This window comes from Canis aureus, chromosome 35 (genome assembly GCF_053574225.1).
Source record: "Canis aureus isolate CA01 chromosome 35, VMU_Caureus_v.1.0, whole genome shotgun sequence".
In the NCBI taxonomy this organism is placed as follows: domain Eukaryota; kingdom Metazoa; phylum Chordata; class Mammalia; order Carnivora; family Canidae; genus Canis; species Canis aureus.
The window spans coordinates 20,171,201-20,185,720 of NC_135645.1; the positions used below are offsets into that span (position 1 = coordinate 20,171,201).

The following is a 14,520-nucleotide window of genomic DNA, read 5'->3' on the forward strand; positions in this document are numbered from 1 at the left end:
TAGAGAATGTAATACTCCTGTCCCAGAAGCTGATAGAATTAATGGACCAAAATCCCAAATTGACAATCATGATGAAATAACTAGTACTGAGCTAGCTCTAGTACTAGAAGTGTATGCTTATAGCCCTCTTACATGTGAAGTGACTTCATATATACTGAAAAAAGAAAAAAAAAACAAAAAACCTTGTAAGAATAAGAAGACGTAAACAAATTATTATCTACCTTAATCTGACATACAGCTATGGAATACTGTACCAATCAACTATAAAATATTTTTTTTCAAGTGCCCATATAGCATCCAGCAGGTAATATTGTATGACTGCATGATAGGCCAAAAGAACAGATCTCAGTGCATTTCAAAAGACTAAAAGCTTGCACAAGCTTAACAAAACAGAAGTCAAGGAGAAATGTTTGGAATTTAACAATGTTTGGAGTTACATGGCTCCAAAGAAACCACAAAGGAAATCCAAAAACATTTAAACTGAATGAATATGAAAATACAACATACTGAAATTTGTGGAATGCAACTAACATAATGCTGAGGATGAAATTCATAGTTTAAATGCTTGTGTTATGAAAGAAGAAAGGATAATATCAGTTATCTAATTTTTTTTAAAAGATTTTATTTATTTATTCATGAGAGGCACAGAGAGAGAGGCAGAGACACAGGCAGAGGGAGAAGCAGGCTCCATGCAAGGAGCCTGATGTGGGACTCGATCTCAGAACTCCAGGATCAAGCCCTGAGCTGAAGGCAGATGCTCAACCGCTTAGCTACCCAGGCGTCCCAAGCATAAGAATAAATTTTATAAGACATGTCATTGTCCACAATAAAAGTCATAAAATATTGCTAAGAAAAACTGGAGTGTAAATAAAGAGATATGTGCTGTTCATAAATTGGAAGGCTAAATAAGAAGTCAAATTTAAAATTCAAATCTTGGTGACTGAGTGGAGCCCAGTGACAGGATGGCTGGGCACAGATTGGTGTTGGTATTAGGAGATCTGCACATCCCATACCAGTGCAACAGTTTGCCAGCTAAATTAAAAAAACTGCTGGTGCCAGGAAAGATTGAGCACATTCTCTGTACTGGAAACCTTTGCATGACTACCTCATGACTCTGGCTGGTGATGTTCATATTGTGAAAGGAGACTTCGATGAGAATCTGAATTATCCAGAACAGAAAGTTGTTAACTGTTGGGCAGTTCAAAATTGGTTTGATCCATGGGCATCAAGTTATTCCATGGGGAGACATGGCCAGCTTAGCCCTGTTGCAGAGGCAGTTCGATGTGGACATTCTTATCTCGGGACACACACACAAATTTGAAGCATTTGAGCATGAAAATAAATTCTACATTAACCCAAGTTCTGCCACTGGCGCATATATAATGCCTTGGAAGCAAACATTATTCCTTCATTTGTGCTGATGGACATCCAGGCTTCTACAGTTGTCACTTATGTGTATCAACTAATTGGAGATGATGTGAAAGTAGAACAATTGAATACAAAAAGTCTTAAAAGCCAGGCCTATCTTGCTGGGTTTTTTTTCATTCCCATGTTCGAATCAAGTAATTAAACATTTATGTACCACAAAAAAAAAAAAAAAAAAAATTCAAATCTCAATTTTGTCTATAAATTCAAAGAAACCATAATCCCAAAAAGCTCTTAATTGTTTTGGTAAAAGACAAATTGCTAAAATTTATATGAAAATGTAAAGAAGTAAGATTTCTAACACAGCAGAACATCAAAGTTGAAGGACTTACATTATTATTGTTATTACTATTACTATTACCATTATTATTATTACCACCACCACCAGTACTACTATAAATGTTCCAAAGCCAAAAGAAAGTCTTTTTTAGCATACAGTGCTGGAATGAGTTGACAAATATATGTATAGCAAAAGCAAAAACCAACCATCCAAACAAACCACCTTTATCTTGATGTATCATATCCTTAAATGTATAAAGTTTCTAGAAAAAGACAGAAAAATATCTTCACCATTTAGTGATAAGCAAAGATTTTGAAAAGTGGGCACAGAAAGTACTAAACATAATAGGAAAAAGTTCCTAAATTGTTCTTCATTAAAATTAAAAACTTGTGCTCATTGAAAGACAGTGTTAAAAAAAAAAAGAAGCCAAGTTACAGACTAGGACAAAATAGTCACGATATCGCTATAACAAAGGATTTTTACACAGAATATGTAAATAATTCTTACAGATCATTCACAAACAGATACACACACAAAACACAAATACGAGTAAAATCATAAGTAAAAGACCTGAATAGTCACTGCATAAAAATAATGACCAATAAGTACATGGAGCTTAAAATCCTTAGGCCTCAGAGTAATACAAGTTAAAACCAAAATCAGGTATCATTTCACACCTCCTGGAATGGCTAGATTAAACAGAACGACAACACCAAATTTAGGCAAGGATATGCAAGAACTGAAACTCTCAAGCACGGCTGGTAGGAGTTGGGATTTGGACAACTACCTTAGAAGGCTATCTGGTGGTTTCTTATGAAAAATATCTACCCTATGACCTGCAATTCCATTTCTAGGTACTAACCCAAGAGAATGAAAACATATGCCCACAAAAATGCTTGTATAAGGATGTTTTTAGCCATATTACTCATAATAGCCCAAACTGGAAACTATCCAAACGTCCATGGACAGGAGAATGGATTAAAATAATGTGACATATTCTAACAGTGGAACATTACTCGGTAATTTCAAAAAATAAAATCATTAATACATGTTCCTCAGGAACATGATGTTAAATGAAAGAAGCGAGGCACAAAAGAGTACGTTCTGTATAATTCCATTTATATGAGGTTCAGGATTAGGCAAACGTTATCTCTGGTGTTAATAATCAGCACAGTGGTTGCCTAAGGGAATGTGGATGGTGGGGCTGAACAGAAAGAGAGTCCAAGAGAACATTCTGGGGTGATGGGATGTTCTATTTGATAACTGGAGTAATGATCACAAAGCTGTATTACATATATCAAAACAGATGTAATTGCACATGAATTGTAAGCATTCTTTACCTTAATATAAAACATTATACTGAGAAAAGCTAAAGCATAGATGACTTGCAGCAGGGACAAAAGAACCAGGTAAAACGTGCTGGGAAAAACTGCATACCTTTTGCATTTCCCTTTCTATTTACTTTCGGGTGGATTTATTGTTTTAGGGACAGAGAGTAGCTTCTATGGTTTCATCAAGTCATATTAAATAGAAGGAGGTACCAAGGGGAAGGGAGTGACTAGAATTATCTCTGGGGAAGCTGTATTCAGGGTAAATCACAGAATCTTTCAACATATTTGTCCAGGTAAATCAGGCTAAAGATCACTGCTCACAGTTTGGAATTTAAAAAAAAAAGCGGGGGGGGGGGCGTGTTTAGAGATAATATGACATATTTGTAGAACATGTTTGTAGAGTGAGAGTCTAGTAACTTCTAATGAATTGCTTTTCTTATTTTAAAGTTTATAAAAGAAAAAAACAGTAAGAAATGGTAAATGAAGAGCAATATCTCCCTTCTTTTCTTAATTTCACTCTCCAAAATAATAGCTGCTAGCAGTCTTATAATGCCTTAGTGTGCCAGGCAGTGTTCTAAGTGTGGCATAGATATTAAATTATTTCAGCCTTAGGATATCTCCATATTACATTGAGACTAATAAAATTGCTTATGATCACACAGCTAGTAAGTAGCAAAGCCAGGATTCAAACTCCAGGAGTCTTGCTCTAGAATCCATGAACCACATTACAGGGTTACACAAATATGCTAAGTGTTAACCATTGTCAAATGTGCTAAGTAGAAATAAAAATAGTGTGGCTAGTGGGGGAGGGGGTATTCATTGACTATTAGTATATAAAATTTACATGCATTTTATTATTAATTTTCCCATTTTTATTACTGAGACTCCACTCTCCCTAGCAGGGAAAAGCCTTTAAAAATTATGCTGATTAGTTTGGCTTGGTTTTGAAATTGATATGGTAACAATAAACTTAAGTTTATGCATGTAGGGACGCCTGGGTGGCTCAGCAGTTTAGCGCCTGCCTTTGACCCAGGGCGTGATCCTGGAGACCCGGAATCGAATCCCTCTGCCTATGTCTCTGCCTCTTTCTCTCTCTCTCTCTCTGTGTCTCTCATAATGAATAAATAAAATCTTTAAAAAAAAAAACCCAAAACTTTATGAATGTATCTTTTTTAACGTTGGAAAATTTCAGAGATTTGAAAGAATCACAGAGGTTAGAAATGCATGTATGCCTGGAAGGAGAGACAAATGTATTTAAGTCATTCTCTTCAGCCAAATATTTTTTGGTCAATTGATTGGAAGGACAAGTTTAAGAATTTATAAAGAATGAGTGCTTGGGTCAAAATTTTTATGGTTCTCCTAAACTTTCTTCATTGTTTGGCTTCGTAACTTTAAATATGAGAGGCAATTTAAATCATAGAATAGCAAAAATGTTGGAAGAAGCCCTAGAGGTGAATGACTCCTCTAATCTGTGAAGCATGAAGAAAAGTCTTGGCCTTAGGGGTCAGTGGGCCTGAATTCTCATCTTCATGTGTCAAGTCTGGGCTGCAAGTCCTTGTTTAAATACCTTCTCGGAAGCATGCTTGCTCACCTATAAATCCGGAGTAATAGGATCTGATAAGTAGGGCTGCTAAGAGGGCACATGTGATAGTGTATAGGCAAGGAAAGCGCCCTGCAGGTAGCACAGGCTGACCAAACTGATGAGAGTCATGTAGCTAATGCTCACAATCATATAGCTGCTAAGTAGCAGAAGGGAGTTCAAACTTAGGTCTTAACTCTTCATACTACGTCATTTCCATAAGTGCAGTGCCTATTAAGGGTTCAAGTTGCTTTTAAATAACTTTGTAGAAGATTCTCCACCTCGTTTGTGGTATTTTGCTCAATATTATAGACTTGTTTCGAGATCTCCTTCAAAAGAAGTAGAGGACTAAAAATGGCGATGCCAGCAAAGTTGCCTTGATTTAAATACCTCAAAGTTGCTAAGACACCAGATCTTAAATGTTCTCACCACAAAATGAGGTGGTAATTATGTGACATGATGAAGGCGGTAGCTAATGCTCTAACATATTGTATCACGATATATAAGTGTATCAGATCAACATGTTGTTCACCTTAACCAGTGTTGGGTGTCAACTACCTCCCAATTAAAAAATCATTTAGTAGGGGATGAAGGAGGTTAGCAAAGTGAAGGAGGGTGAAAGTGGCAGGCATAGCCAATACATCACAATCTTGGGAGGTGGGATCATTTGAAAAGACAGAATGCCATAATGGAATTGAACGGTTGAAAAACAAAAACAATACCCACTTAAAATAATTCCCACATGAAAGAGTTCATAAAATTTTAGGTGTTTCAAAAGCAGGTTTATGTAGAACAAATTTGAAAACTCTTCTAGAGGGAGCATGAGTAATCATGAACACTTCCTAGGTAGAGGAAGCCTGATGTAGCCACTTATTCAGACATTTGTTAAAACCATAATCTCCAGGTTGGTTTCATCTAAGAGACCCTTGACCACCATATTTCCTACCACTAAATTGGAAGTAAGCGCTAAACAGACATTTGTCATCTCAAAATACACATTGTGTGAATCTGCCTGGTAGACACTGCAGAAGGGCACCGAGGCTACCAGTATCTAAGACTGGGACCCTGACAGTGTGGAATCATCACTTTTGGCAAACGGGCCATTGATACCTGTGCAGGTAATTAAGGTCATCTCCAAAAGAATAGTTATTTTTCTTTCTTCCCTGGTCACATAGCTCTCAGCAGAGTGAGTTTCCTCCTGAGCCAAGCTTACTAAAGAGTCAGAGGAGAGGAGGGCTCTAGTTCCTGCATCTCAGAAGAAGAGCTGTCAGCATTTTCTAGTTTTGAAGAAGGAAAAGAAGAAGAATAAAGAGTTTGTCTTGTTAATACTACTTTCAATTTTATATCCCTAGAATTTTAAGACTCTTCAAAGAAACTCTCCACTAAAATAGGGAATCCTTAAGTCCTCAGTAAAAATTTTAAAAATGGTCTCTCATTTAGGCCAATAGTGAATATGGGGACCATCCGTTACATAAACAATTGGGGGATTGAAATAAACATAAGAATTCTGAATAGGCAGAACAGGATGCTGCCTGCATGCATTCAGCCTTCAGAGTTCAAAGTGCTTCCTTAACGTGGGTAATGCTGGTATAGCACATAGCCTGGCTCAGGGACCAGGGCTTCCCTACACCTTTGAAAAGAGAACACACTTGAAATTTAAGAAAAGCATGTATATAGACACCTAGAAAATATTTAAAAAATGGAAAATATTATCTTTTGAAGCAAGCCCTTTCCTCTGGAAACATTTCAGGGAATATCTAGAAGGAGAGGGGAGGGTTATGGATGGATGGTTCTGCCCTTTGAGTGGCCAGTGACCTTGTAGTTGATTGACTATATGGAGACTCTAGCATTTCTACATTATCTTATTTTCCTATAGTCCTCTCTGTTATTTATAGTTTGATAGGATAATGGGGCATTTTCTTCCCTTCATTCTGGCTGCCTGCTAGGCTATGGTTAGGGAAAGAGAAAGAAACCAAAATTTGGGTTTGCCAGATTTCTAATACAAGGGGAGAGGCCATGTCAGGCCTGTACTTTAGAGCACACCCTTCCATCCCTTGCACTATATTAAATGCCGGCAGGCACTCAAAGCCAGAGATGAAATTTTAATTCCAAAGAAGTCTTGAGGCAGCAAAATATATTTGAAATTATATGGGATATGGAATAATATACCACATGTATTATCTTGAGCAGGTTAATTTCACAGAGACTTGGACACTGTGAAATAGGGTTAATTGCATTTAACTCATTAAATTGTTGAGGATTTCAGTTAAAAAAAATAAAAAGAAGACTAGTAGGTGCTTATGTAGTGATGAAGAAAGTGATTAAAAATGTGCTATATTGGTCCTCAAGCACTATCTTCTCAAATTATTCAGTAGAGAGTCGATTTTCCCTTGGGGAAACATACATTTGATTTTAAAGTAAGTATTGATTGGAAATAGAATTCAGTTAAAATCAACTTTCTTGCGAGATCTTCTATATATGAAGAGATACTAATGAGAAAAATTTTAGAAAGGCTTAGTAGCATTGTTAAGAAACAAATAACAATGTTTCTTGAAATTTCAGGGTTTTGGGCAAGTCCTCATTAATCTTTTTGCCAGTTTAGGACCATCTCTGTTTTTTGTTTTTGTTTTTGTTTTTTCCTGAAACAGTAGTGGAATAATATAGCGTTCTACAAGGTAAAACTGACAAGGTGAGTTTTAGACTTCTAGTTTGTCCATATATTACATAAAAACTTTATGAAAATAGTCATGGATTCCACAGTTGCAAAAGATAAATCTCTTGGTAAGTGTCCAAGATTCACACAATGTGTATTTTGAGATGACAAATGTCTGGTTAGAGCTTACTTCCAGTTTAGTGGTAAGAAGTAGGGTGGTCAAGGGTCTCTTAGATGCAACCAACCTGGAAATTATGGTTTTAACAAATGTCTGAATAAGTTAGTGGCTACATCATGTTGCCTTTATATTTTTCCTTTATCTTTGGTTCTCTTAATTTTTCATTAGTTATTGCACTACAAGGTATATGAGAGGATTTGGAACTCAAATAGTAGCCGGTAACTTCCTGCATAGCTAAAAACAATGTTCAGGGGACAGGATAGAGAGAAATCGAGAACATCATAAAAAATAGTAATTGAATCAGTCCTCATTCTTTAATGTTCTCCTATTTTTTTTTATTTTTTATTTTTTATTTTTATTTTTTTTCTCCTATCTATTAAATAACTAGACATGAAGTAGGCTTAGTCAATTAATGCTTTTTGCCTAGAACTGTGAGTGAATACCTTACATACACAGGAAATGATCAGTCATTCATTTTCATTAACAAAAAACAGCCGATTTAGAGAAACAGCTTCCAGTGAGAATTTATATGATTCAAAGCAGCAGAGGAATCCTGAGTCCTAACTCTCCAATGAATATACCAGAACACAATGCCAAGTACAACTACTAAGCATTTCTTGCTGTAGCTCTCCACATTTGAAATAGATATAAAAATATGTAGCTCACACTAATGGAATGGGTTATGAATATTTGCTAAGTATCACTAGGACTGTTACAAATGTACTCTTTAAGTTCTCCTTGGGCATAAAAGATTATTTCTCTCCTCTCTCTCCACTGACTTTTTAAAATGCCAATGCAGAGAACTTCCCCTGAATGTTGTTTAAAACTCCCCTGCTCTGTGAGTTGTATCACTGAGGTTTTTAGATAAAATGTTTAGCTCATACCTTTTGTTCAAAGTGTTTGTCATAATGGTGACTCACGAGATCGTTAATGGTATTATTTTTCAAGATGGTAAACAAAGGGGTATATATCTAGGGAAAAGCTCTATATCTTTATTAAAAAATGTCTTCTACTCATGTAAAATGGTGATGAAAGAGCTAAAGATAGTAATGAAATCCTCGTATTGATTCATAAAGGTGAAGTTATTATGTAGAAAAGAAGAAAAAGAACATACTAGACCGCAAAATGGCCTTAGCAATTCTTAACTTGAAAGCTCTTACTACAAAAGTGCACTTACTCTGGACACAGGGATTAACAACAACTCATATTGCAAAAATGCTGGCTTATCTCAGAGGGCACTAGCAAGGAGTGACCTATCAGGAAGGCAGAAAACATGGCAAATCTTAAGAGTTTCACAAATTTTTCATAAAAGCACTTTGATGCTTAGGATGAGAATTCTAATTTATTACCTTGATATTATAAATAATATTAACTCTGGCAAAATTGATATGCTTTTCAATTAAATAACAATTATTTCGACAAATGGTCAAGGCAGATGGTAAAATCCGTGCTTAATTTAATGAGGTACTTTAATGGAAATCCATGAAGTCTTAACCCTTAACCTAAAGACACCATGAAGCCAAGTGTCCAGCATTTATTTATCCATGATTTTAATTTTGGGTCATCATGTGATAATAACCAATGAAGAAACAACAAAATCCCACACACATAATTTCCTTTTTTATACAGAGAAGGATAAATGGGGTCTAATGTGATCTTGGCCATTAGAATAGGATGATTAAGAATGTTGAGGATGTTCCAAAAATTTAATGCTTATTTGGCCATAATGTAGAGAACTGCTGTTTATTTTTCAGCTCAATTCCAGGATACAGAGAAATTTCATTTTTTTATTCTTTTAAGAAATAAAACTATATTGGAATGCATCAGAAATCCTAAGTAAATAAGATGGAAATACCCCAGAGCCCAAGATGTTAATTTGTGAGTACTGTAGAGCAGATTATAAGGAGAGAATAAGATTTTGACCAGCAAGAAACTTATACACATAGAAGGAGAATTTTAATAAGATACTGCCTCTGGGCAACTGTTTGCATTTCCTTTCATGCACATGGTACAGGCAATCTTCTAAAGTTTCCACAGGAACCATGGACACAAACCCACATGAAGTGTTGGTAGGTAAAAAGGTCACTGCAAAAAGGAACACATTTGTCACCAAGTGACGGTGGGGGCCGCTCAAGATTGAGTAGTGAGGTGTCAAGATCAGAAGTGACTGTGCCCCGATGTGAGAGTGGACAAATTCATCAACTACAACACATATTAGGAAGACGTTTCTGCCTTGCATGACCGAAAAACAGAGAAAAAGGAAGGCATGGTGAGAGAAAATAAGAACTAGTGATTAAGCACAAAGATGCTGAAACAGCACTGCCTGAAATCAAATACAACTTTGGCCCCTATGAACTGTGTAACCTCAAGCAAGTCATTTAACCATCCTCTGCCTTAATTCTTTCAAATGTAGAATATGAGTAATAACGGTATCTACTTCAGAGATGATGGCAGGATCAAAACAGAACTCAATGCAAGCTCATACTATGTGACCTTAAAAATTTCTGAGCTATTGCCTCCCTTTGATGGCAGCTCCTTTTGAATATTACTTTCTTCACTAAAACGGCTTTCTTTACAAGGTAGGATCATGGGTCTTATTCAGGCTGCTTTTCCTTTTGATTTTCTTTTAAGTTAACCTACCTGAGTTGCTGAAAGGGGGTGATACCGGACATCAAGAAAATATAAAATTAAGCCCAGAGTTGCCACTAGCTATATCCATCCCCTTGCAAAAATCAATTTCCTCATGTTTGAAACCAATGGTATACCACAGAATCACTAACAAAACTTTAAAAATGCAAATGCTAGGTGCCCACTCAAATCTGCAGTCAAGGCTGGGGTGATGAGGAATATTAAAAATGTGTGTATGTTAAGAATCTCCTTTGGTTAATTAGATTTTCATTATAAACCATTATTAGATATTATAAAGTTGGATCTATCTGTATTATTTATGACTAATAATTTTTAATCTAAACACCATCTAAATAATTTTTAAAGCAGTCTTCGTACTTTGTCTAATTATTTCCTTTTTGAATTACAGAAAAAAGAACGAGGGTTATTTTCCCCTCTGAATAAAATCCTTTTATGGACTAAAGTGACTTAACGAGAACAGAGAAGTGACAAGATAATACCACCTCGCCAACTGTTTCACTGCTGGCCAGACCTGTTACTGCAGGCACCCGGCCACTCCCACAGGATTTACTAACCACTTTTAATTAATGTCCACCAACCTTAGTCACATGGCTTAGAATGGTTGACCTTTTGGAAGTATAAGCTTTTTAAAATGTCCCCCTAGGCACCGAAAAAAAAAAAAAGAAATCAAATAATTGAATTTAGACTACTGACTGAGAAAAATAAGGGGACACATGTGAAATCACACCCCAAGGCAATTCTCCAATGCTGGCAAGGCAGTCACTGTGAGCTGCAAGCAGAACATGATGATCACCCTGATTTGAGGGCCACGCCTTTCCTCTTACAGAACAGTGACAAACTGTTTTAATAATTCTCCCAGGGGAAGTCAGTGAACAAATGAGGTCTTCTTTCCATAACTTACTTTGATTTCTTCATGTACAGCCAGTAGACAACACCAGCAACTAGGGCAGCCAGCAGGAGACCAACGACGATCCCCACGATCAGTTTTGCCTGGTCATTCACCTTTTCTCTGTTTTCATCTACAACAGAGAAGAGAAGTCCGGGCAATTACAGACACTGTCAAGGATTTCTGAAAAGAAAGTCAATCTGGTTATTTTTTCTTATTAAAAATAATTAAGGCTTACGACTACTATAAGTAACATGCAAACTTGTGCTTTGAAAAGATAAAATTTTTAGCATTTTTACTATCTTGTCTCATTTGCTCTTTTAATTCAAGTCAAAATTGTGACAGCTAAGACGTTACTTATACAATGACACTTCATAAATCTTGAGCTGATAGTCAAGGAAGAAGAGTCGGCAGCGTAGTACCTACCACTTATCTCGTCTGCCTCATCGTGCTCTGGAATACTTACTGAAATGAAAAATGTTAATATGAAATTAAAAACAAAATTTGTTGATATATGAAAGTCACCTTTACCATTATAGTATGATGTAATAAGACTCAAAGATGAAATATCTATTCTTTAGCTAAGGGTAGGAAAAAAATTTACATTTAATAGAGCATGAGCTTCCCTACAAAGAAATTAATCTTGTTTTAAGGAGAGTCGTTAAAACTGCAAAGGTATTAATCTACCATAGAAAATTTCACAACTGACAAGCTTTAGTGTTAATCTGAAATCCATATTAATTTCTCCACTATTTACCACCTTTTAATAGGACTTTTTTTCCTTAAGAGAAACAAGTTGCCATATATCAAACCTACAATGTAGCATTTCTCAATTTTTCCTACCTCGGTGGAGAATTCTTTTTTATCCTCTAGTATAAGGGCCTTGTCATTAGAGAAGTTCTCACAGTGGTGGGGGTGGAGATTAAAACTGGGGAGGTCCAGAGGCAAAGAGGCATCAGGTGTGATGTTTGCAGAGGCCCTACAATGACTCTGACAGCACCATGCGCCAGGCCCATTTTAAGAATTGCCAATATCCTGGATTATCATCTGATATCAAATTACATAAATATTCTCCTATGGAGCTGCATCAGAACTTCCAGTGACGTTTGTTAAAATGCAGATTCCAAGACCTCTTCTTATACATACTATATTGGAGTTTCACGAGGTGCTCACTGAATTTGAACACAACTGTACTGAATGTTCAGCAAGCCACAGCGAGGTCTAGAAACTACTGTTCAATGGGTTAGAATAAAAGAGAAACTTGTGTTCAGGAAGAAAGGGTAAGTTCTCTTTCTAGGTAGGACAAATCAATACTGGCTAAATTGAATTTTGAGAAGTCAATGCACCTATTTTAGAGTTAAATTTGGTTGGTTCTTTTTTCCTGTCAATCCATCAGGCTTTTATATTCCAGTCATATTCTGTTAAGGACCATTATCTTTACACAATTATTTTTTCCCAGCCCCAGCTAATTCCTGGCCAGTATATCTCTATCCAGCTATATACAGGAATCCAACTGACTGAAAAAAATAAAAGTTTGGAAGGTCAGCTAGTATCCTGTCCAGAACCAAGCCTCACTCCAGGGTCTGTCCTGATTTAAGGTTGACAAAGCAATAGGAACAATGATAGAATTGAAGATGATGGATAATTTCAAATTAAATGACAATTGTTTCAGAAATGGCTACTCGGCATGTCAGATTTTTTTTCACTTGTTCTAAGATAACTTCATTTATCTATTTTTTAGCTATGGCTCCAGTATGATATTCAAAAGCATCAACTTTTGAAATTAGACTTCATGAATTCTAACATCAGCTTTACTTCCAATTTGCTAAATGACTATGTATGTGGCATTCCTATTCAAAATAAAAGGAGGATAAATACCACAAAGAATCGGAATGCAAAAGAACAGAGTAAAGGGAATTAAAATTTTACCAAAATTAAAACTGTAGCAACAATGCTGCAAGGTAATCTTTGAGTTATCTCTATTCTGAACACAATACATGGATTAAATAAAACCTCAGTTCTTATCCTCTGTTGCTCTTGTGAACTATTCCTGGACCAGATAAGGTCTCTGACCCATAAAATATGAAATGATTTAACTGTCAAGACAAGAATAGTACAAGAATGGACACCAAGACAAAAAAAAAAAAAAAAAAAAAAAAAGAGCCTATGATGATGATACCAGATGTAAAATAAATACATAAAACTTACCATAATGCAGTACAGGAAGATGGAATTGAAGATTTTAAACTAATGAAGAATAACTTCAAATTTTCTTACTTTTTTTAATGCCAGAAATGAAATACTCACTAGCAGAGACATTCAAGGAGTTTACTGTTCTCTCCAGCTGGTTTTCTGCTGTGCAAGTTAATGTAACATTCTCTTCAGGGGAAATGATAATTTTACTATAATACCTGCCATTTATATAAGGAGATTCCTCTGTCTGGAAGAGAAGAGGGAAGATGGATTTAGAAATGGAAATGGATTAAAAACTCGGAAAAGAGTAGTACTGAGTGAAACAGGGGAGGTGCTTTGTAGTGCTTTCTGGTGTTCAAGGACATATGTAAGGTCATCGATAAGACCAATTCAGGCTTAGATCAACAGCAGAGAGGAAGAAGATTAGTGAATCCATAACTGAATTTCTGTTTATGCTTCTATTGTAAATTCTAATAATTTAATTAAACTCTTGATAGGTTCTCACATTAATCATTTGGCATGAGAATACTTGCCTTCAAATTATTAGTGATTAATCTCCAGTTTTCTCTTTATAAACTTCAGAATTTAATTCTTATTTGTAAATTATGTCATTGTCCTTCACTTCTGGGGTTAATTCCTTCATCTTACACCATTATATCTAAGTACTTATGTATGTATGATTTGTGCATTGGAAGAATTCCATTTTTTTTCTCTTTTTCTGAGCTAAATACAGAGAATGGGTTATTTTTCAGTGACTGGTAAGTTCATTTGGTTTTTGTGAGGTCTTAATGAGGATAATCACCTCATTTAACTTCTCCAAAAAAAGAGAGAGTCACTTTATTTTCTTTTTCCTTTTTTTTTTTTTTTTTTTTAAATAATCTCTACATCCAACATAGGGCTTGCACATAGGAACCCTGAGATCAAGAGTCCCGTGCTCTACCGACTAAGCCAGTCAGGTGCCCTCAGACAATTCACTTCAATATCTTCCTCAGGACTTGACTGCTAAATCCAACTGGAATAATTGTCAACGAGTTGACAAATATACTGGAGCTCTTGTCTGAGTCGCATTATGCACACCATGTCCTACCTTGTTCTTTATTTGCTTTCTCCTCAACTATACGATAAGGGCCTTGAGGATTGAGGACAAGAGATAGTCCGCTGCTTAGGGATATTGTCTAGTCCCTGGGGCAAGAGTACTTAGAGGCATCAGTAGTTAGAAAACAACAGATTCACCATGTGATTGAGGAGGGAACAAATAAAAGATTATGGATGGATCAGCACAAACCTAGAACAAGAAAAATAACAGATCACCTCATGGGCCAAAATCAATCCTTCTCCTTGACAGT

At 35.9% G+C, this 14,520-nt stretch overlaps 1 protein-coding gene and 1 pseudogene across 3 annotated transcripts in view; one reads left to right on the top strand and one right to left on the bottom strand.

The window, feature by feature from the left end:
- The window catches only part of ALCAM (activated leukocyte cell adhesion molecule), a 210,915-nt gene that overhangs the window by 11,580 nt on the left and 184,815 nt on the right, over positions 1–14,520 (bottom strand). The window contains exons 12-14 of one of the 3 annotated variants that reach the window (XM_077884306.1): positions 13,289–13,417; positions 11,408–11,446; positions 10,997–11,114 (exon numbers count right to left, since the gene is read on the bottom strand). In XM_077884306.1, the coding sequence (XP_077740432.1) occupies positions 10,997–11,114; positions 11,408–11,446; positions 13,289–13,417 (286 nt within the window). Of the gene's footprint in view, positions 1–10,996; positions 11,115–11,407; positions 11,447–13,288; positions 13,422–14,520 lie in introns of all 3 variants that reach the window. The other 2 variants (XM_077884305.1, XM_077884307.1) reach the window with 2 other exon arrangements.
- Positions 916–1,597, top strand: LOC144305558 (vacuolar protein sorting-associated protein 29 pseudogene; annotated as a pseudogene).